At 36.7% G+C, this 21,953-nt stretch overlaps 6 protein-coding genes across 6 annotated transcripts; 3 read left to right on the top strand and 3 right to left on the bottom strand.

Moving 5' to 3' along the window:
• The first annotated feature begins 65 nt into the window (after nt 1–65).
• Nucleotides 66–1,796, top strand: RHIMIDRAFT_277072 (uncharacterized protein). The gene has a single exon (XM_023612670.1). The coding sequence runs from the start codon at nt 79–81 to the stop codon at nt 1,783–1,785; it is 1,707 nt and encodes a 568-aa protein (XP_023468766.1). The 5' UTR covers nt 66–78; the 3' UTR covers nt 1,786–1,796.
• Nucleotides 1,797–2,066: 270 nt separating this feature from the next.
• RHIMIDRAFT_224830 (ANTH-domain-containing protein) lies at nt 2,067–5,801 on the top strand. The gene is made up of 10 exons (XM_023607514.1): nt 2,067–2,207; nt 2,260–2,402; nt 2,462–2,676; nt 2,727–2,911; nt 2,958–3,596; nt 3,657–3,898; nt 3,949–4,173; nt 4,223–4,376; nt 4,424–5,621; nt 5,682–5,801. The coding sequence occupies exons 1-10, from the start codon at nt 2,105–2,107 to the stop codon at nt 5,713–5,715; spliced, it is 3,138 nt and encodes a 1,045-aa protein (XP_023468765.1). The 5' UTR covers nt 2,067–2,104; the 3' UTR covers nt 5,716–5,801.
• Nucleotides 5,802–6,025: 224 nt separating this feature from the next.
• Nucleotides 6,026–7,114, bottom strand: RHIMIDRAFT_277067 (uncharacterized protein). The gene is made up of 4 exons (XM_023612669.1): nt 6,506–7,114; nt 6,371–6,445; nt 6,219–6,326; nt 6,026–6,158 (listed from the first exon to the last, which is right to left on the bottom strand). Exons 1-4 carry the CDS (start codon nt 7,010–7,012, stop codon nt 6,063–6,065), a joined length of 786 nt encoding a protein of 261 aa, XP_023468764.1. The 5' UTR covers nt 7,013–7,114; the 3' UTR covers nt 6,026–6,062.
• Nucleotides 7,115–7,985: 871 nt separating this feature from the next.
• Nucleotides 7,986–8,402, top strand: RHIMIDRAFT_109477 (uncharacterized protein). Its single transcript, XM_023605218.1, has one exon. The coding sequence runs from the start codon at nt 8,038–8,040 to the stop codon at nt 8,284–8,286; it is 249 nt and encodes an 82-aa protein (XP_023468763.1). The 5' UTR covers nt 7,986–8,037; the 3' UTR covers nt 8,287–8,402.
• Nucleotides 8,403–8,928: 526 nt separating this feature from the next.
• Nucleotides 8,929–12,220, bottom strand: RHIMIDRAFT_249943 (uncharacterized protein; the record flags this gene model as incomplete). Its single annotated transcript, XM_023610678.1, has 8 exons — nt 8,929–9,290; nt 9,344–9,907; nt 9,966–10,386; nt 10,437–10,877; nt 10,936–11,229; nt 11,277–11,486; nt 11,544–11,978; nt 12,032–12,220. The coding sequence occupies 8 exons, from the start codon at nt 12,218–12,220 to the stop codon at nt 8,929–8,931; spliced, it is 2,916 nt and encodes a 971-aa protein (XP_023468762.1).
• Nucleotides 12,221–13,613: 1,393 nt separating this feature from the next.
• Nucleotides 13,614–17,777, bottom strand: RHIMIDRAFT_277037 (TBC-domain-containing protein). Its single transcript, XM_023612668.1, has 11 exons — nt 17,567–17,777; nt 17,394–17,512; nt 17,248–17,337; nt 17,091–17,192; nt 16,350–17,031; nt 16,065–16,300; nt 15,662–16,013; nt 15,312–15,608; nt 15,113–15,257; nt 14,397–15,064; nt 13,614–14,345 (listed from the first exon to the last, which is right to left on the bottom strand). Exons 1-11 carry the CDS (start codon nt 17,737–17,739, stop codon nt 13,940–13,942), a joined length of 3,270 nt encoding a protein of 1,089 aa, XP_023468761.1. The 5' UTR covers nt 17,740–17,777; the 3' UTR covers nt 13,614–13,939.
• Between the last annotated feature and the right edge of the window lie 4,176 nt (nt 17,778–21,953).

Genomic DNA, 21,953 nt, shown 5'->3' with positions numbered 1-21,953 from the left:
AATAAAATATCAGAACTCAGGTAATGTCATTTTAGCTCATTCTTTTTTGTTTTTTTTTTTTTTTAATTTATTTCCATCATGGCCAACTTTCAACGACTGCCGATAGATATACTGCATCTCATATTGGATTATTTGAAAGAAAATAAGGATATAAAGAACTGTAGACTTGTTTGTTTACAATGGTGCATGGCATTGACATATCGATTGTTTCAAGACATATCTATTAAAGACGAATATCATCTCAAGGCACTATTGGACTTAACCACTAGCTCAAAATCGAATAGATTGATTCAACTTGGTCAATACGTTAAAACGCTGACTATCTACAATAGTCGTGACTATAAGCAAATGCCTGTTATCACACGCCATGACTTTGAACAACTAGTCAAATCTTGTCCACATGTTCATAAGCTTTTATTGGACGCCTTTACTTTTGGAAAGTACATATCAGCTTACTTACTTGATATCAGTGACGATACCAAATGGAAAGTTCAGTCATTTGGATTGAAGCATATCACTATGGACATTTATTACAAATACAAAGACTCCATCACGGAATTCTATGCTCCTTACAGGATGAAGAGTATACGTGATTTGGCATATTTCCCGTTACTCCAACAAGTTCACTTGCATGCATTTTCTATTACGACTATGGAAGACTTTATGTTTATTTTTGATACTTGTAGAAACATACGTGATATAAGCACGACAGTTGACATAGACACACCCTCACATATTGCTTGTCCTCAAGATCTTTACCCCTCTTTGACTCGAGCAGAGTTTGTTTGTCGCGGCCGACAGATACCAAAGGGCCTTATCGATTGTATCATACGTCGATTCACTCAGATATCCAACATTTCATTTTATCTGGACAATGAATCTTCAAAGCCTATTGATGGATCAGATTATGATAGGCTGGTGAAGCATGTTGTCAAGCATCTCAAGCAAGAATCAAGGTTGAGTTTGTATAAACCTATCTTTAATGCAGAACATCTCGATCAAGCGGCTATTACGATAAACAACTGCCTAAAGAGTCTCAGTAAACAATCATTCATCACGTCAAGCGTACATTTTACGATTATCCAGAGTATGTCATGGGATAATGAAACCGTCAAGCTGTTGGATGCATTTAAACGACACGACGATGACATGGTTCACCGTTATCTCGAGCTTCACTGTCCGGGTAGATATCCTTTACAAGAATTAATCTATTATCTCAGAAATGTCAAACCATACATTCAAGAATTAACCATGATGAATGACGACTCGTCTTCTGTTACCTCAGCAGACCACATAGACGCCACCTTATATCAATGTCACCAGCTTCAAAAGTTAACCTTTTTTCGTTATGGGTTGCCATCACTTCAGGGTTGTGTCAACAGAGCGGTACAGTCTATATGTATTGCTTCATGTAATATTCATACTGGGTTCTTTGGTGACCTTTCCACAGCCTTTCCTCGCTTAAAAAATATCGATCTGCGTTGTAATACGATTGTTTGCGATTCTGACGGAACTGGATCGAATATAATAGACCTAGGAAGCTTAATATTGGACAGGCTAACACTTGTATTAAGCATCCAAAATGACATGCCCACATCCGATACCCAGGAATATCTTGTATCTCTCAAGACACATAGAAAAACCTCCTATTTTGTCATAGACAACCAGAGAAACCCTAGAAAGCTTAGTACTGATGAAGCAACAGAAAAGGATAAAAGTATAGATTATCTAATCAATTGTCATGATGTTCAGCAGTTTGCTCTAGACATAACCATTTCTTCTTAATGCCTCCATAGACAGTTCTGTTCTACTATTTATTTTCCATCTACTGTATTATTAATTCTTTATTAAATAAAACAATAATTTCATAGACAATGTTCAGAATCAGTCCTATGATAAAAGAGCTTGATTATTTACGCTTTATGTAATCCTTGTCCGCTGATGGTCGTTTCTAACCTCCATGTTTGTTACAATGGACGCCAAGAAGGATCACTTCCCAAAAAGGCAATCTGTTAAACTCAGACATTAAATTCAAATAACCTGCAGTGTTGCCTTTTAACCCTTTCAATAACTCCCTTTCATTATTCTTATTTAATAGTTTACCATGTCTTACCTTTCTGCCGATAGAGCAGAAGCAGAACTTGCTCAGAGTGTTCGAAAAGCATGTAATGCTGAAGAAGTATCACCTAAACGAAAACACGTTCGAAGTAAGAAAAAATGAGAGGAACTTTATATCATTTTTTATTAATACATGTGTAGTCTGTGTTGTCTATACCTGGGACCATCGCTCTTCAGCCATCATTTGGAATATACTCAAAGTACAACCTTTGTTATCTGATGAAGTTCAAGCTTTCAAGGCATTAATTCTAGTTCATAGAACCATCAATGAAGGACATCCTAATGTAACTAAATGACGACATATATTATTGTTCATCACTCAACTTACATCCTAACATTTTAGGCTATTAAAGACGCTATTAGAGAGACAGGCTGGTTAGAGACTTGTGCTCGAAGTGTTAGCGGAGACGGTATTAAAGGATACGGTACACTAATTCGGGCCTATGTCGACTTGCTTATACACAAACTTCAGTTCCATCGCACTCATCCTGAATTCAACGGTACTTTTGACTATGAAGAATATATTAGTTTAAAAAATATCGATGATCCAAATGAAGGGTAAGGTAAAATGTAAGTAAATATTATGACTGACCTTGGTTTCTTTTCAGATTTGAGACTATCAACGATTTGATGGACTTGCAGGATCATATCGATAGATTCCAAAAGACAGTATTTGCCAGTTTCCGTCATCACTCAAATAATGAGTGTCGTATTGGTGCTCTTCTGCCTTTAATAGACGAGAGTCACGGTATCTACAAGTTTATCACCAGCATGCTGAGAGCCATGCATCAAAGTAAGAACTTTCTTTGAACCTTTACTGTTTTCTAAACTTATTATAGAAACCGATTCTTCTGATGCTCTTGCACCACTTCGACAAAGATTCAATGCACAGCACTACGCACTTTTGAAGTTTTATTTTGAATGCTCTAACCTACGATACTTGACAAGCCTTAAGCAAGTACCTGTGCTTTCGCAAGACCCACCCTCTTTGATTGACGCCAGCACACCACAGCTTCCTAAGCGACCTGAAGTAGCCCGCATTGAGGCCCCACCTCCAGCCCAAGCCTCGCCCGAACCTGTGATTGACTTTTGGTCCGAGAAACAAGCTCAGCAACAGCGAGAATATGATCAACAACAACAACGCTTGGCTCAACAACGAGCTGAAGAACAGGAGAAAATGAGGCAAATGCAGCTACAACAACAACGTGAGTTTGAGGAGCAACAGCGGTTGCTTGCAGAGCGTGAAAGACAGAGGCAGGAAGAACTCTTGAGACAACAGATGCAGCACCAGCAGGCCGGTAGAATCAATGATTTGGAAATGCAGCTTTTGAATGCTCGTAACCAAATTGAACGTAACCAAATGATGTTAGAGCAGTATGACAGAAGAGTGAAGGCTCTTGAACAAGAACTGGCTTCTGTTAACTCGAATGCTCAGCTACGTGACCAATCTAAAGATGAGCTCATTCGTTCTCTTCAAAGTAAGAATTTAAAGTTGGTTGTATACTATCAAGATTATATACTAATCTGATAATATATAGACGAAATACAAATGTGGAAGAACAAGTACGAAGCCTTGGCCAAGCTTTACAGTCAGCTAAGAAAGGAGCATATTGACTTGCTGAACAAATACAAGAGCTTGCAGGTCAAGGCCAATTCTGCACAAGAAGCTACAGAGAAATTGGAACGAATGCAAGCTGATATGCGTGCAAAGAATATCGAATTAGCTGATCTAATCAGAGAACGTGATAGAGCACGCAATGAACTGGCTAGACTTCAGGGCGTAAGCATTAGTTGCACATTTATGAACGTCCGTTAATCTTTTGCTTGTAGAACCAACGCGATGAAGTAGAAAGATTAAGACGAGAATTAGACAACGCCCGCGATCAAATTCAAAATATGGGGCGATCAAAGGGTGATGAAGTGAGCGCGTTGTTGGCCAAATTCAACAAGGAAAAGTCGGAATTAGAAGCTAGCTTGATGGAAAAGCAAGCTCTCATTGACGAGTTCCTCAAGCAGATTGAAGATCAGCAGGGAGAAGTGGACCACCTTCGCCAAGTAAGTCTTTTTGCTCGTTTGAAAAGAATATGTCTCACACAACTTGTAGGAAAAAGACGAAGAAATTGCTGTGTTGCAAGCTGGTATGGATGAATGTCTAGCTCAACTAGCTGAATTACAGCATAATGACAGACAACAAGAGCTTCAGGATGAGCTTCACCGTCTGGAAACTATGCACTCTGACAAGCTGAACCAAATACTGGGTAATAACTTTTAACTTTATGTTTTTATACATCTAACTTTTTATTAGATGCTATTCTTAGCACATGTGTTCAAAAGATCAACGACGGCATTTACGAACTTGATAGTCAACATGGCAATGAAAACTCAACTCCAGAACTTGCACTATCCATGATTGAAAGAGCAAGTATTACCTCAGTAGAGTTCATGTCTGCCTTCAGCAAATTCTTAGATGGAAGTAACTCTGGTGATCACACAAGCACTATCACGCGTGCCATTGAATTTTCTGATACCATTATTGATGTCCTCCAACATTCAAAGGGCATCACGCAATATGTCATGCGCGATGAAGATGGCGAAGAACTTGTTAGACTTGGTAAAGGTTCTGCTGAAGCTGTTATCCAATACTTTAGCAGTGTCATGTCATCTTATCTCAAGATGCTTCCTCCTGCCCAGCGCCCTGAAGTTGTCATCCAAGGCGATATGAGAGTTCAAGAAGCACTTACCAAGCTCTCACAAAAGACAGAAGACTTGATCTTGACAGGTGCTACGGATATCAATAAATTAGCCGATGGTGAAGTCGGTGATCTTGTCGAACAAGAAATGACAAGAGCCGCACGAGCTATTGAAGAAGCCACTGCCAGGATCCAAGAGTTGATGCGTCGTCCAGCAAACCCTTCTTTCTCAGCAACAGATATTCAAGTTCATCAGCTCATCTTGAACTCTGTATTGGCACTTACGAATGCTATTGGTAATCTGATCAAATGTGCCACAGCATCCCAACAAGAAATTGTGGCTCAAGGTCGTGGAACCTCGTCCAAAGCCGCTTTCTACAAAAAGCATAACAGATGGACTGAAGGTTTGATCACAGCGGCCAAGGCAGTAGCTGTTGCAACAAATCTTTTGGTAGAAGCCGCCGATGGTGTCATTAGCAAAACACATTCTTTAGAACAGCTGATTGTTGCTTCTAATGAGGTATCTGCTGCTACGGCTCAACTTGTATCAGCCTCCCGTGTGAAATCATCCTTTATGTCGCGTACACAAGAACGATTAGAATTGGCAGCCAAAGCAGTGAAGGATGCTGCAGCAGAACTCGTAAAGCAGGTCAAGAATCTTGTCGCCCAGCAAAACAAGACAGAGGATTTAGAAATTGATTGGAATAAGTTATCAGTGCATGAATTTAAGCGCCGAGAGATGGAACAACAAGTGAAAATTTTGAAATTGGATGCCGAGTTAACGAATGCCCGCCGTGTCTTGGCTGAAATGAGGTAAGTCTCAATATGTGTTGTGATGGCTGGTTTATTAATACCTTCTTTTTTTATCATTAGACGAAGCGGCTATCATACAGAAGAAACAGATTAATAGTATCAATGACAAAATAAAATACTTTCCTTATTATGTAATCAATCACCTTTAATACATGTCTTTTTAAAAAAAGGAGAATAACTCATGGTCAAGTCTGTACGTGTAAGCACGATATTAAGTCTGTGTCTGCTACCATTATAGCATATCTTGTGCTTTCTTTTGAAGTGTGTATAGAATGTCCCTTCAGCTGTGATTGATTTCGATAGTTTTCATGTTGTATATTATTATTTTTAGACCCCTTTAGGAAAAACAAACTGCACTGAGGCATTCCTTAGCATCAACAGGGGATATTCATTAGTTTTTACTTTTTATTATTCTTTTTTTTTTATATATAAATAGATTAGTTATGCAATAATGTTGTTTTGTACAATTTGATGTAATTTAGTTTGATCTTCATGCGTGCATTGTAGTAAAGAAGATAGGACAGGTATTAGTTGAGACTAGAAAGAATAATGAGTACATTTTAATACATTGCCTTCTCCTGCATTAATATAACTTACTCTTGTTGTTTTCAATTCCAGAAATTTTATAATGACATTTCGCAAGTATTCAAGGTTAAGAGCATCGTCTTGTGCCTTTGTCATCCTTCGTATTTCATTCCTTAGCATCTATGGGTACCGTTAGTTCATGCTTAGATTATCACTTTTCTTACTTTATTCATAGCCTTCAATTGAATTTCCCTTGCCTTTATATATTCTAGCTCTTTCTTTTGATTTTCTATATTGACCTTTTTTTGTATAATGTGTGTGAATGGTGCTGTGTATACTCTCTCATGAGGTTAACTTACGTGTATCATATACAAGTCATCGTACTTTTCTTGCCACTGTTTTGATTCTTGATATGCCTTACCCAGCTTAAGCTCTAGGCAGCTTATGCTCTCTGTTGCTGATATGTATTTCTCCCTTAACGACGATACTTCGTTTTGCATCACTATCTTTTCTTGCTCTACACTCAGACACAGTTGCTCAAACGTACGTCGCTGACATTCAAGCTCCGAGCGTACTGTGTTACACTTATGTTTTGCTTGATCTATCTCTTGAGCCAATTTGGCCTTCTCTGCCATACACTGTACGCTGTCATGACATGCACCTTCATTCTTATCCTCTATTAATTGTTTGATTGTTTCTTGAGCCTTTTTTAGCTCTTTTTGGGCAGAATCTGCTTCTTGCATAAAATGTAGCACACTTTTTTTGTTCTCCTCTCTTTCAAGTTTCAGTTCTTCAATTTCATTCTTTAATTTTCTAATTTGCTCTTGTACGTTTCTTTTCTTTGTATTCAATTGTTTTCTTGCCATATTTATTTTATAAGGAAGAAAGGGTTATAAAGCTCAAAGCTAAGCCCAACAGAAAAAGAATGAAACCTTTTTATAAGGAATCTTAGGGGGCTTAAAATATTTTTTGTAGTGCTATTGAAAATAAAATGGCGCAGAATATTATGATCCGTTCAACTTAAGCCCTTCTCGTGAAGTATATATCTTTAAGAAATACTCATGATAACAGTGGCTGACAATATGCTTTGAACAATAAATTGTGGCGTTTTAATCATAGAAGCAAGTAAAATATACATATAAATAATGATGGTATTCACTTGTATAATGAAATGATTATATTGAAGCAAATAGTAAAAATTATATGTTTATTTCTTTGAGAATTGCTTCTCTATATTGAAACAATTCAGAAGTTTTTATAAGGAATTCCTGTAATCCCAATAAGTCAATGACTCGAGGTAAAGTTTCAAGTCTAAGATATGATGAATTAAAAGGTATAAAATAAATTATATTTGTGATCTCACCGTAATATCTTTTGTAATACTGGATTGGATCTTCAGAACCTTCAACTTGCTTTAACTTTAGCAATTTTATGAGCTGTTTCATCATTTTTTCCTCGTCAACAGTTTCTTTACCCTTGTGGGTATTAAAGTCAATTCCCTCTGAAAGCTCCACAAAAAGGGGTAATCGACTTGTTCCTAACAAGGAACGCAACACCATCCCATTTCGTTTAGTCTGTTAAGATGGTTTGCTTTTCAATCCTACGTCGTCTGTTGGTCATACTTGACGAATAAACAAATATAGAATTTGTATTTGTACTTACCATTGCATATCAATGATATAATTGCATGCAACAAACAAGTTGTGGTCAAGAAGGCAGTGTTCCTCTCCAGTCGCTGCTACTGTAGCGAGTTTCTTGGATTTTCAATTAATTTCAAACTACAGTTGTTGAATCCGATAAGGAGAATTAGCTTTTTAGTATTGATTTATATATTAAAATTTACATTAACTTACAAGTGGATACTCATCACTTCAATAAAGCTGAGGTCAGCATGAACTATCATGTCAAACTCTTCCTTCATTTGGGATGGGAACATCCTAACGGCACTCCTCATCAGCTTAGGACTGGCAATGCAGCTTGTCAGTTTGTAAATCAGCACCCCCACAAGCATTGTAAATGGGGGCAAAGGGTAGATTTGTGGATTCCTTCGAGATATGAAAGTATTACTGCCATTTTACTTGTCCAAAAGACAAACTTTTCACCAAGCCTATATAAAATAAAAAGAATGAATACAAGCTAAATCAAATCGAATTAAGTATACCCGTCATGAACAAGATATTCATGTTATATTTGAAAAAGAAATAATGCAGAAAGAAATGTTGTTCAGGACTTATATTTATACTTTTAAAAAGCAAAAATTCAGAAAATAAACAAACATCATCGTGCATCTTAATGAGCCTACTCTTACAAAAAAAAACACTTTATTTTCGAAAGAGGGAAAAGGGACAATAATCATATCTCCTTAATCTGAACAGTTTATTCTTAATATCCTTACGAGCTTTGATATTGTAACACATTTGGGCGTTTTTCGTGTAACAATATATAACACGACAAAAAAATTCTTTTGTTAGTAGAATTCTTTTAGAGAAAGTTGTTATAAAAGAAGCATGGATTCTTTAGCAATGAAACAAGTTGTATAAAGAATAGGATTACATTATTATTATTATTATTATTATTATTATTATTGTTATTGTTATTGTTGTTAGTATTAGTAAAGAAACACACACTGTACAGAATGATCAATTATTGTCTTCTTCCGTTGCTGGTTTCAGCTCAAAAATCATTTGATAAGTTGGATTCTTTGGATCAACCATTGTTCCAACTATCAATGGTTCTTTATGTTTATGTCCGTTTTGAATGCAGCAAATATTCTTGCCTTGTATCACTTGCTGTATCTGACCCTATAATAAACTTGCTTAATACAACTTTGTTTTGTTTGTATGTTTATACCAACATCAACAATACTCCTCACTTCAATAAATTGATGTTCAAATGCAATTATATAAGGATGATAGTAAGCAAAGGCTGTGGGATGCCCTTCCCATTCAATCTTGAACTGTCTTTCAGCTCTTCTTCCCTTTTTATCAATATAAAAAGCATATCTGTCATAGCACATCAAGTAATTGCCACCAGGTACTGAGAATACAAATATACGTTTAACTGTTGAACTGATTGGTATTTGAGCATTGGTTGTTTCATTTTTGGTAATAAAATTAAGGTGTCTATCAGAAGGGTCAAGTAAACCTAGAATGGTTTTATCAATGCCAAATCATGTCAACATAAAAATAACAACTTACGATCAGGCTTTTTTGTGTTCATATCCACTGCAATCATGCCTAGAGGTGTAGTGAGCAATACCATAGACTTGGTTGTATCAATTGCCCAGACATCACAAGGGCTATATATCGGCTTCAGTGGATTGACTTGTGTGTTTGTGAGAGATAAAGAGGAGCGAATAGATAATTTGCTAAAAATAGACTTTCTTCTCATCTCAGTCTTTGGCATCGATGGTTCGTATATTTCAATTTCTGTACCATTCACAGAAGGAGGCTTTGGTACACAAATCAATGTTTTACCTAGACAAGTGCCTACATGAAAGAATGGTACGTTTCCTTGAACTTTCCTCCCAAAGTGTTGAATGCTGTGGGATCCATCAGGTCGTCCATTCAAAATTATCTCTAAAGGGTATTGCCAAAGAATATCATCCGCTAACACTAAAAGCAGCCCATATTCCTCCAGTACATGCACTTGATGCACTCGTTCCAATGGCAATACCTTTCTAGGTACCACGCTTGGCACACACTTCCTTTGTCCAATATAAAGCCCTGAATCAGTGGCAAGCATATAATGCTGACCATTGTCTTGACAAGTGTGTTATTATAATGTGTGTATATTTCTGATATTTCAAATGTAACTTACCAAAAGCAATCATGTGATAAATGTTCATATCAGCAAAGAATTCGAAATCTTTCACAACTTTTACCATCTGGAACACAGGTTTGCGCTTTGACTTGGCTTCTTTTTGCTTCCTAATGGCTTCATTCCATGCTTTCCTATTGTGCTCCGAAGGCGCATACAGTGTATAAGAATCTTCTGTTATTCTACCCTCGTGATAAAAGGTGATGGGTGCCCCCAATTTGGCGCTATTACTGTTTAAAAGACTATCTGAGCTATTGCTTTTTTGTTGTCTAGAAATAGAGTTTCCTAACGCGCTACTCACGTTGCTTCCACGATGCGTCGTCAGTTTTTCTGCTGCTGTAGATAAAAGTGTGCTGGTAGACCTATGAACTGGATTATCTGTTGTGGGCAAGGACACGCCAAGCAGCTCGATGGGAATAGGCTATTATATAGGTTGAGTGGGCCACAAGTGTACATTATTGTTCTTATTACCCTGTTGCGTATGCTATAGTGCTCGGTTGCATTGATGACTTTGACCTTGGCCGTAACCAAGTAATGGTCAAACAGGATGACTTGGTACTCAGTTGAATCAAGACTAGGTGTTCTCCTCAGTGTCCCTTGCTTGATTATACACCTACTTTCCTCTAGTAGCTTCAAGTCTATCTTATCCTTTTTGTTTTTAAATGAAAGATGCGCATTGATTTGCTCCAGATCAAATCGATTCTTGGCTTTTCCAGCTTCATTGTTCACTTTTTGCAAATAGTGCTTTATGGTGTCAATAATGTGGGGTATACTCTCTTTATCCGGGTGACCCTCTTCAGTCCTATCGTATATTTTATCCAACAGCAACGTGTATCTTCCAAGGCGTGTCGTTGGCTTTGTCAGATAACCGTTTAACTCCAACTTACGGGACGATTCATGCCGTTCAGTTTGCTTTTAAAAGACCATAAGTATCGTCAACTTTCTTTTTGATTTCTTTTTTTTTTTTTACCTCTGCAAACAAGGCAAAACGAGGATTATTAAACTTTTCTAGTTCATAGGTATATTTTGCTTGATGCTGTCTAGCGCCGTAGTAAACAAAGGGCTCAAACTCTAGTACATAATGCTTCATGATGTCACTTATTTGTGATATAATAGGGTGCTGTTGTTGCCTTGTTTTCAATGCTGACGTGAGTCGTTGACTGATATCGTGAATCTCTTTTATATTTGAAAACACTTTATCTATAAATGTATCTCGTCGCTTTACTGGAATAATATCGCCATTCTTTAGTGGTTCTATCCACATCTGAAATTGTCTAAGTAAAACACATATAGAACATAGACTTGGACTACCTTCATTATATATTTTAAATCATTGAGGAAACTCTCTTCTGTGTAGATCAATTCAAAGATAGTTTCCTGTCTTCTTCTTTCCAGGGCAGAGATAGAAAATAGGATATAGTCATCTATCAAAGTGGACCACAGAGGCTGGTGCTTTTCTATGGTGTACGCATATGCTGTCACTCGCTTTTCTCGAGTGTCTATACTCTGTGGTCTATTTCTCTGTTCAATGTATTAATTTTTTTGTTTTTTTGCTTTTTCTCTTATTCTTTTTTTTACCAATCTTTCCCTGTTTGGGCATGTGTAACTGTAGCACGGATATAAATAATTGCAGGTTGCAGAGTAACAATAGGTTAATTCAGTATAGACACCGGATGGTAATAATGTATGCTGAGATGAAATAGCAGTAGGTGAAGCTGAATAGGAAGTATGGTCGTCTTCATCTTCATCATCTTCATCATCACTTGCACCATGATGACTTGGCGTTGGCGTAGTAGTCACTGAAGATATATTGGTGCTACTGTCACTACTATCACTTCTCAAAGGGAAACCATGAAAGATGAGATCATTAGTGAATTGATATATTTCGATAATATCATCAACAAGTCTACTCTCATAGCTAACATCATGAAAGAATCTTTGAGTTTCCAAGGCACGACCCACTCTCAATGCAAGAAGACGATCTGTTGTACAAAGAATTTCTTTTAGTTTATCCTAATAACGTATAAGTATGTTTTTATTCCATTTATGTATAAAATCTATCTTACCACAGCTTCTTTACCATCAAATACATTGTTGTATTCGATCCCATTCTTTATACGCTTGGATAGAATCAATCGTTTTTTCAATTCTATAGCAATGTGAGATAGAAATGCTCTATAGTATCTTGGTTGAGGCGATTTCCCATTTGATTTGATCATTCTTTGTTTATTTTTCTCTATTCTTGTCATATTCATCTTTTGAGCTATTTAACCATGAATAATCTTGTCTATTTCTTTCTTTCTATTTACCATCCACAGAGTGATCCTCATGTTGAGTTCGAGATAGTGTAGTAGAATTGGATACCCTTGGTTGAGGTGAAGGTTTGCTATGTTGTGTATTGGATGCTTTGGTAGTAAGTGATCTTTTTAAGCCAAATCTTGTTGTTGCATGTTGTAATAGCTGACTACCACTTCGTTGTAATATTTCAGTCCTTTTCTGAAAAAACTCTGAGGAATTTGAACTAGTTCGTTGTAGGTTCATAAAGTGAGGTTATGATGCATATAAATCCTTTAATAAATAAATAAATAATATGCAAGTAGATTAAATATTAATGCACATATAATTGCAACTCTGTTGTAAATTAAAATAGAAAAAAAGAAAAAAGAAATGGTTGCACCTTACTGCTTTTTTTTTTAACTTTATCCACCAGTCACTCACTCTTTTTCTCTTTGCTGAATCCCAAATTATCAACAAATATATACAAAGGTATCTATACATATTACTCATTTATCTGGTATAGACTGATAGTTGTATCTAAAGCCATGCGCAAGATATCAACCTTTTGCGTTTGGTTGATGAAGTTGTAATTAAGAATCTCAAATCTAAGTATTTTTCTTAGTAGATTCATGCAATAGCTTCTGCAAATAAATTCTATTAATGAGCTTGTTCCGTCTGTTTTACTTTAGTTTGTGCAAAAATTCTGTAATGGATATTTCCAGTTCGAGCAAAGGCTCTCAAATATCTCTTCTAGGAGGAAGAAATGTCAAACAATTTCTTGTAACCAACTTTGAAAGGAAAAAAAGAAAGGGAAACACTATATACAAATACGAATTTATCATAAATAAAAAACTCTTTTATCTCATTCTTCTTGAAAGAAAGATAAACCAAGTTGCGACTTTATAAACTCATGTTTAGCTTGACGCTACAAATTGAATAGTTTTGTTGGATAGTATCATAGGTAGTAGGTAGAGATAACGCCTGTAGAATTAGTCTAACTTCTGGTGAATTTTCTGGTGCATGCAATGTTTTCCAAAAAGAAATGATATCCCAAACAACATTACATTACTCAGATGAAAAAACTGTTTTTCAAGGTAACCAAAGAGACAAACTTTATCAGCCACTTCTAATCCTTATATCTCAAGATATTATATACTGAGCAAGCCTCTTTGAAAGCTATTTAAGTAGAAATAAAAGCATATCATGGCAATGGTAAGTTTATAGAATATAAAACAAACAAATATTGATATACAAATATTATAGGGGGGTACCATCTCAAGCGAATGCTTGAGATATCAGAATCATTGTGGATATGAATAATATCAAAACGGGCATCAGCAATGGCGAATTTGCCAAAAAAAAAAAAAAAAAAGCAACAACACAGAGCAAGCTCTATTCAGATAACTTAAGGCTGTGATGGCCGCCAACTGCCACCTTAATCATATCCTTACGATTATTGGCTATATTCCTTCAAATTATGGGCTTCGATTATCACTTATACTCTTTATCACTCGTGGATACATACTTCAAGACGTGTACCATTGGGACAAGTATGACTTCCAATCACTGTCCATGCTTTAGTAAAAATGCAAATTGAAAAAAAAAGAAAGCGCGAATTAGGCATCACAAACCCTCAACTTGAGAAAATGAAAGGCGTGAAAAGTTCGTAAATTGGTATCGTGAGCACTGTACTACATTTATTCTTCATCACTATACTCTTTTAATAACCTATCGACCTCTTCAAGTACATCTGGACTAAGGTCTTCTTCATCAGAACTATCTTCTCCAATCACATGTTTAGCTTCATCATCATCATCTTTTTCTTCTTTATGTTCTTTTTCTTCAATCACTTCTTCTGATTTTGTCGTTGATATTTCTGGACTGGTCATGTTACTGACAGAGGTACCTGAATTATCAGTAGATTTTGATCTTAGTTGTGGTCGAGTAGTCGCTGCCAATTTCGCACCGGTGGCTAATAAATTATCAAAAATCTCTCTTCCTAGACTCTTTTGCTGCTCAATTGGCTTCTCAGTCAATTGGAATGACTGTGAGAATACGTGGTCAAAAAAGTTTTCCAGTGTTTCATCAGCAAGTACGATCATTCTAGTAAAGCTTTTTAGTAATCTGGGTATGCGCAGGTATTAATCTAGGTACCTCAGAGATGCCAATGATAAATACTTGTTTTCGTCTCTTGCTTCTGCATATTCAAATGCGTTGTGTAAAAAGGTAGACACTGAATTAAGATGTTCTTCATCATTAGTTCGTCTGAAGATCCAAAGAAGAGTCTCAGAAAGTTGAACAATCTCATTATTGTCCAAGTAGTTATCTTTATCTACATCATGTAGTTTGAAAAAAAGCTCTAACTGGGTATTGAGGTCTCCTTTGCAGATGGATCCAATACCTATGATGGCGTCTTGTAAGCTAATACTTTGCTTTTGCTGGATATCAAACTTGTTAAACAGTTGGCTAATGAAATTTCGTGCGACCTTGAGTTGTCTTTCTCGGTCAGGCTGTTGATCTTCCGCATCCATTTTGGCCCATGAAGCGAGGGAACCAATGAATATTTCAAATGACTCGAGATTCATTTCAGTGTGTTCACGTTGATGGTAATACAATACATTATTGAATTTGTCATAGATGATTCCGAGTTCCTCTTTGTCCAGTCCAGCTGTATCCGCAATATTACGTATAGCTGATCTTTTCGTAAATGATTCGATGCCTGCAACTACCTTAAGCTGATGTGTCTGCCTTAGTTCTCGTACGAGTTCATCGGTAATACTGCTGAATTCTCGGTAAGCAACAAGTAATAACTCATTAAATTTCTAAAAATAATGAGCTTTTTGTAAAGAGATTATTTTTTCTATTCCTACCGTCAAATTCTTTGCTTTGGGGTTATCAGAGTTTGGATATAATGGTGCGTCAAGACTGTTGAAGTAGTTCTTCAGTATATTCATAAATGTTCCGTCGTCAGTTGCTTGTAATAGATCATCCCCATTAATTTTCAATATAGCCAAACTACATGAGCACAGTTAGTTTCTTTCTATACAATAAAACACAAAAATATCTTACCCTATCTGGAACAGCACCTTGGGTCCCTCCATAAAGAAACAGTCGAGAATTCTAAATGCAAATAGCAGTGGCATCGAATTGATATAAAGACTCAAGAACCATGGCAAGCAAGCAACAGAGAGTTGAATATCGGCTTCCTTGAAATGTTGATGCAGCTTGGGCATCGTCTTTTCCAGTAAATGCTCAAAAATGATTTGATCGAGCAAGGCACCATACATGGAAGTGCTATAGTAACCAGGCAACAAGTCGTCACATAAAGCACCAAGTGTAAAAAACGCTTGTTCTTCACTCATGTATCTTTTTATTCTTTGCTTAGTTTCCCTTGTATTTTTTAAAGTAGAATGACTTACATCAAGATTGCAGAAGTTACTATATTCATAGCTTGACAGTATCCCAGCTCAGGATCTTTCCAAGAGTAGGCAACAAGCACTCTTCGAAGTCGATCAATACCTTCCGATTGCTGGTACGCTTTGTACTCGGGTAAGGATCTATTTAGATCTTTCTCGATTTCTTCAAGGCTTAATGAGGTTTTCTCTTTGTTCTCTTCCAAGATTTTGTCGTACAGTCCTTGGTTCATGAACCGTTCGTAGATAGCACCAGAGCAAACTTCCCATATTTCTCCTCTTAGCTTATTTGGTAAACCAACCCGAATCAACTTTGCAAATTGAGGGGTCTTTGATAGTGTCAAGTTCCTACCATGACCTAGAGTAAGGTGATCAATACATAATTATCGCCTGCTCATAAGGGACTGACCTTCAAAATACTGCTTCCACAACTTCATCTTACTTTTCTCTTTGAGCTTTTTAGGATCCCCTGGAAATCCAAAGGTTAGACCTAATCCTCCAGGAACCAAGGTCAAGTCTCTTTCAACCATAACTGCCTCAGATGGACATGTTTTTAAAAACCTCTTCATCATTTTCATGTGCTTAACTTGGTTTTTCAAGTTGTTGGTTAATGCCACCGAGAACTGTTCCCGCTCCTCTTTGTTTCTAAGAAAATATGCATAAGCTCCAATAAAAGTTAAATAAGGTCTCTTACGCGTCCAAATGAAATATAGATTCGGCTTGATGCCAATTGATAATCTTGATACCGTACACCTTGGGTCTATCTGTTACTTTTTCTACACAACGAATAGTGTACAACGGCATGACAATTTCAAACTTTGCATGGTCATTGAAAGTAAGGTAAGCCTCGGATAAGCTCAGTTTGCCTGTGTGATCTGCAGATTTAGCCTCTTTTGTGACAAGCGTCGCATGAATAGATGACTGTAAGTGTTCGCTTAGCGGCAATCGAAATCTTGCCCTGAATCTTTCGTCCCTTTTCTGTGCTTCAAGGTTTGTTTTCAATGGCTGCATGAATTTTTCAATTTCTACTTTTTCATCTGATGAGTCGTCTCTAGCAACCGAGTGATGAGTGGATGTGTTCTTTAATACACGCTGCATGGCCAATCCGGTCAATTGCACGAGCATATCATATACTTCGTCTCTCTTGAATAAGTTGGAGAAAAAGTGTTCGGTCTTATCTTTCAAGACTGTCTTGATAGCATCAGGGAACACACCACGCTTCGATCTTTCTTTTTTGATATCTTGTATGTCTTTTAGTTCGATCAACACTTTTGTCTCATAGCCAAGTAGAAATGAGTAAAAAGCCAAATAATTTTCGCTGATATAAAGCCATCCTTGACTCGTAAATCGATTGGTATGGTACGCACATGAATAATCTAGGGGGTTCAATGTCAACTATGTCATTTTGTAAAGATTATCCAAAAAAAAAACCTACAGTTAACAAGTCTTTCAGAAGGAGAGACATCAAATGTTTGTCTAAAACTTCTCGAAGCTTTTCTAACCTTCTCATCAGCTGATATTTCGTCTGTTCCAGAGTCTACAATAGAAAGGGTGTTGATTCAATGTTTTTACTCGCTTCTTTTTTGTTATACCTCTACGTGTAACAATCGAGTTAATTTTAGTAACTACAAATGGTTCTCTTTCATCATGATCTAAGCTGCCAAGTTGAGGTGCGATATTAACTATAGAATATGTATTATTATGCTGTTATCAATGATTAAAAAGTAAAATTCATTACTATCAATCCATTCCCAAGCAATATCAGCCTTCTTTTCTGTTTCTGCTACAGCCAACTGAAGGTTTGTACCATTTAGCCGCTTGTATAATATACGATAAGGTGATTGCTTCGTGTCCAAGCTAGTAATTATTCAGTAAAATATTTTTTTCTCTTCTGTCCTTCTTTTTTTTTACACATTTTGTAATGTGCCTAAAACACTTCTCATTAGTCCACTCTTTTGAGTCTTTGCTTGTTGTAGAACAAAGTAGTCATTCTCCTTTAATTTAGTCCAAAAGGGACCACTGATGTCTACTTGGGTTGGTAACGTGAATAGCTCAAATGCAGCTACTGAAGAAGAAGAAGTCATTACAAGCTTTAAATTAAAAAAGAAAAAAGGAGAGAAAGGGAAAGTTTAGAGTTGTGGAGGGTGGACAACTAAGTGACTTTCATCCAATCAATTTAAGCTACTGCCTTGATTTTGCTTTGGGCGGAATAAAATGTCTGCACTGACATTAAAACCCCCCCTTTTGTTCAAGAAACAGTTCCTTTAACAAAGCCCAAGTGATCAATTAGCAGCCAAGGGCTCTAAAATATTACCTTATTGCTTGCCCATAGCCTGTGCGGATTCAATTTTACCAAATGATGAAAGCTGGAAGTAATAAATGTATGCGATTGGCCCATATATTCTTTTTTTTCGTACAAAGAAACAAGCGATACAGTGTCCTAGAATCGATTAAAGTTGTCCTCTAAGATCGTCTGCTTAAATTACCTCCCATCTTGGGCCTCAGACTCGTCAGAACCACCTTATTGTATGTCCAATCGACGTTAAGCACCGTGCCTTACGCACATACCCTTTTTTCGTCCTTGAACCCAAAGTCCCTCCTGGCTTTTTTTATAGTGGTCTGGCAGATATAAATATAGTATACACCTGTTAAGAAGAGATAATGAAGAGCAACTGTAAAAAGCCCAGAAATAGATTCAAATGAACAATAGGCGTTGCCTTTCATGAGTAGCTTGATTGCGATCAGTCCAATACTTGGGTTATCTTTTAGAAATTTGTTGACATTAACCCTGCAAAATCAATAGAAGCCAGGCATAGGTTATGCTTTGAATACATAATGAGTGACATTGATTAATATATCTAATACACTTCATTTTATATGTCTCTTTTGATGTTGTTTAAATTGCCTAAATTGCAATTTTCGCATTTAAATCTCTTTTATATAGTGGATAGATGCACCAGATGACGGTGGCATACATATTCTTTGTATGAGACTATCAATTTGTAAATATTGTGATATATCTCGAATGCATAAAGGAGTAATAAGGGAAGTATAAGTAGATAAATCTTTATATAACCTCTTTATTGTATATTAAGACGACAGAAAGCTTATTATTACAAACAGCGTCATTTTATATGAAGACAAAATTATCAAGGAACCAATTTAATTTTGATCCATAAGAATTGAGTATGTCGCGTTATATGTTAATAACATATATTGTCGTTAACTTTGATTCCACCGTCGGCTTTTTTGATATTATTTTCTTTGATTTTTTGGCAACGTCGATTTTGAAACAAATACTACAACAGGACAGCGTTACTTTCTCCTATTGGCACAGTCGGTTCAACCAATATGCTACATGCCCTTCAATTGATAATTTTCTTTTTTGGCTCTGTGCCCAATTCAGCAATCTACTATATATTGTGGCTTTCTGAATTCTATCCAGGACATTTATCATGAAGGTTAATTCATCAGCGCCTTTCAACATTTCGTACGCTATAAAAGTCACTGCTGATTTTTTAAAACATATTAGTCTTTGTATCAAAATACAAATGTTGTACATCTTACAAGACGCTCAAAAATTCGTACAGTAAACTAGTCTTCTTAAGTAAATTGATAAAGATTTCTTGGTTTTCCTAGTAAAATTAGGAATACATTGGTTAGTAGCGAATTGGTTAAAGACAAACGTTCATTCAGATTTACAAAAAGCATCAATCATTCGCAAATCATCATTGATTGGTAGGTTTTCTTTCCAGTAGTTAAGATATGCTGTGAAGTATACCTTTTTCTGGAAAGCCCTATAAAACTGTTAGAATATTTGTCTGATAAAAATTGATATAACAAAATGTTTTTAATAGAAAATATATTTACTTTGATATGACTTTCAATAGGCGTAGAATCTCTTGCTTGAGTTGCAGGTAAGGGATAATCTTTTTTAAGAATTGCTCCTCTTTCTTGTTTGCTCATGCGAATTAATTGAGAATCTTTACTTGCGTCTGATAAATCCAAAATGTGATTTCGCGACAAGCTAAAAAAAATTAACATAGGTTAGTAAAAACTCGCAAACAAGACATATCTATTACGCTTTGTAATAGGGGAAACACTACATGCACCAGAAAATACACCAGAAGTTAGACTAATGCTACCACTTGACTAAGAAGTTGTAAACAAAACCAAAAGTCTGCTGCACCCCGGACCTTGCCCGCGACGCTCTATTCATTCCCTCTCTATCCATTGACTGAATATGCATATACGTCTCTACATGCCGAAAACAATCTCAGATCCAGTATCCCTCCTCAGTACACTTCCAGCATGCTCCTCTGTCTCCTTCAGCCTAGCGACTATTTGAATTTACTGATGGCCAACAACATTTACTATCCTCATGACCTGGATCAGCTGCACCTATATGGACGACCGCTTCTTGAATATTTTTAATCAGTTTCTATTATTTTACCCCTGCTCCTATAAGGGGCTTTATATTGCACATTTACATACAAACGAATTTATCTGATACGGGCCTGTACATAAAAATATATGATTAAACGCAGTCTGTTGCAAATGGCATATACGATGGAGATTCACCTACCTTTCGTACGATAGCTTCCATTTTAAGCTGATGTCTCTACAAGCTTATACCTGAGTGAGCTAGACGAGATTATTCCAGTGTGCATGCTTTTTTATATTATTGATTTTATGACCCGTTTGAGCTACTTTTGCATTGGAAGTTGATCTAATAGAGTGTAAACCAAACATTTTTGTGTCGATGTCCCAGCTTGCATAACTTGTTTGAGGATACTGGCTATTGTTACTAATTAAATTGATCGTACTTGCTCTGGGATGATCCAAGTAAACGAAGAAGAGTGTATGATCGACAGGGAAGCGATTGCCTGACATCTTTGGTTTTTTTTTTTTCAGAAATTGCTATAGTGTAAAAAAAGAACACATGTTTTTGTCTTGTAATGTCTACAAAATATAATGCCTCATCCATTGAGCGCTTAATATTTAAAACTCTTGCTTCGCCCAGGTCAGTGCAAGATGTTAGCAGGTGTCTACAAATTCCTCTTTTGGGTGCAAGGGTAGAAGCGCTGAGGCTTTAAGAAGAGGACAGGAAAGTAAATCTCAGAAAGGGAGGCTACTGGTAAAGCAAAAAAATAGAGCGCATGTCATCTTGACGAGAAAGAGCTCAGGAAATTCCTTGAGATTAATGTAGCCTTCTTCCAAGGAAGAAATGGACCGCCGCACGCTTGATAGAGTCTTTGAGACGCAATCGATAAATACAAATGATATGAAGGGTAAAAAGAGCACTCACGGTGCCTTCCTGTCCGCTTCGTCTCAGTCGTCGTAATTGGGATCACGAAGATTTAAGGAATCAATAGGATCATAATCATCCTGGGAACTCAGCTTTGCGATCACTATGAACGAGGGAGGACAACAAAGTAGTGGTTGGGGGTAACGCGTGTCGAAGATACGACTATTATTGGTATGCAGTTATCGCAGACGAGAGCACAGTTGATCCTTAGGAAGGCGTAACGTAGAGAAACTTATAGTCATGTTTGGTAAAGGAGGGTATTGAAGGTGCGAGCAGTAGCTGTTTGATTAGGAACGAGCGTAGCATTCTTAAGCTTTACAGCTTTCTGAAGAGAAGAAAATCGAAATCTGAAGGCAGTAGACGTTTCTGAGAAGATTCGAAACGATAGTAGTAAAGGCTTGCGTAAAGGCAGTGACATTAGAGGTTTGAGCTAACCGCTCAAGGAGGGAAGCATTTTATTATTGTTTGAGTCGGTTGATTTCAGCCTTGGCTGCAATGTGTTTTACTTGTAACTGCTTTATAGTTGTTATGTCTGCTGTTGTAGAAATCTTTTCAAATAGCGTATAGATTCTCCTACCTTCCGTCTGCCAGTTTAAAAGTGCTACTTGAGGTTATCTAACAAATCAACTGGAGATTATGAATAAGCCGAAAAGTAGATATCTTCTATACTTTAAATAGTCCTCCGCTATAAAAGGGCCCCATTCTCAGGGTTATAGTGAGTATAAACTAGTTTGCAAAATAATCAATAAACTTGGAACTCCTTTGATTTGGAAGCACAAGGTTATTTCATTCAAATATTCATGTTCACACCTTATCTAATCGTTTCAATAGAAATCTAAAACACAGTATCTTAAAAGTTCTAACAAGATCGAGAAAGAGGGGGGAGGGTGTGAACAGATAATGAAGGTCAGTTGTATGCCAACATGTGTTTATCTTTTGTTGGATGTCTATGCAACATAAAGGTTCATAGTCCGCTTACATTGACTTGTT

This window comes from Rhizopus microsporus (genome assembly GCF_002708625.1).
Source record: "Rhizopus microsporus ATCC 52813 unplaced genomic scaffold scaffold_4, whole genome shotgun sequence".
Classification (NCBI taxonomy): Eukaryota; Fungi; Mucoromycota; class Mucoromycetes; order Mucorales; family Rhizopodaceae; genus Rhizopus; species Rhizopus microsporus.
The sequence above is the reverse complement of the archived record's forward strand: the minus strand, read 5'-3'. Positions and strand labels throughout refer to the sequence as shown.

Coding starts and splice junctions, on each gene's coding strand:
- RHIMIDRAFT_277072 (XM_023612670.1), top strand. CDS start 79: ATGGCCAACTTTCAACGACTGCCGATAGATATACTGCATCTCATATTG.
- RHIMIDRAFT_224830 (XM_023607514.1), top strand. CDS start 2,105: ATGTCTTACCTTTCTGCCGATAGAGCAGAAGCAGAACTTGCTCAGAGT. Junction 2,677..2,726: donor ATCGATGATCCAAATGAAGG/GTAAGGTAAAAT, acceptor GTTTCTTTTCAG/ATTTGAGACTATCAACGATT. Junction 2,912..2,957: donor GCTGAGAGCCATGCATCAAA/GTAAGAACTTTC, acceptor AACTTATTATAG/AAACCGATTCTTCTGATGCT.
- RHIMIDRAFT_277067 (XM_023612669.1), bottom strand. CDS start 7,012: ATGGCAAGAAAACAATTGAATACAAAGAAAAGAAACGTACAAGAGCAA. Junction 6,446..6,505: donor ATGACTTGTATATGATACAC/GTAAGTTAACCT, acceptor ATACAAAAAAAG/GTCAATATAGAAAATCAAAA. Junction 6,327..6,370: donor AATTGAAGGCTATGAATAAA/GTAAGAAAAGTG, acceptor CGGTACCCATAG/ATGCTAAGGAATGAAATACG.
- RHIMIDRAFT_109477 (XM_023605218.1), top strand. CDS start 8,038: ATGAACTATCATGTCAAACTCTTCCTTCATTTGGGATGGGAACATCCT.
- RHIMIDRAFT_277037 (XM_023612668.1), bottom strand. CDS start 17,739: ATGACTTCTTCTTCTTCAGTAGCTGCATTTGAGCTATTCACGTTACCA. Junction 17,193..17,247: donor CTCGATTGTTACACGTAGAG/GTATAACAAAAA, acceptor TTTCTATTGTAG/ACTCTGGAACAGACGAAATA. Junction 15,258..15,311: donor AAGGTGCTGTTCCAGATAGG/GTAAGATATTTT, acceptor GTGCTCATGTAG/TTTGGCTATATTGAAAATTA.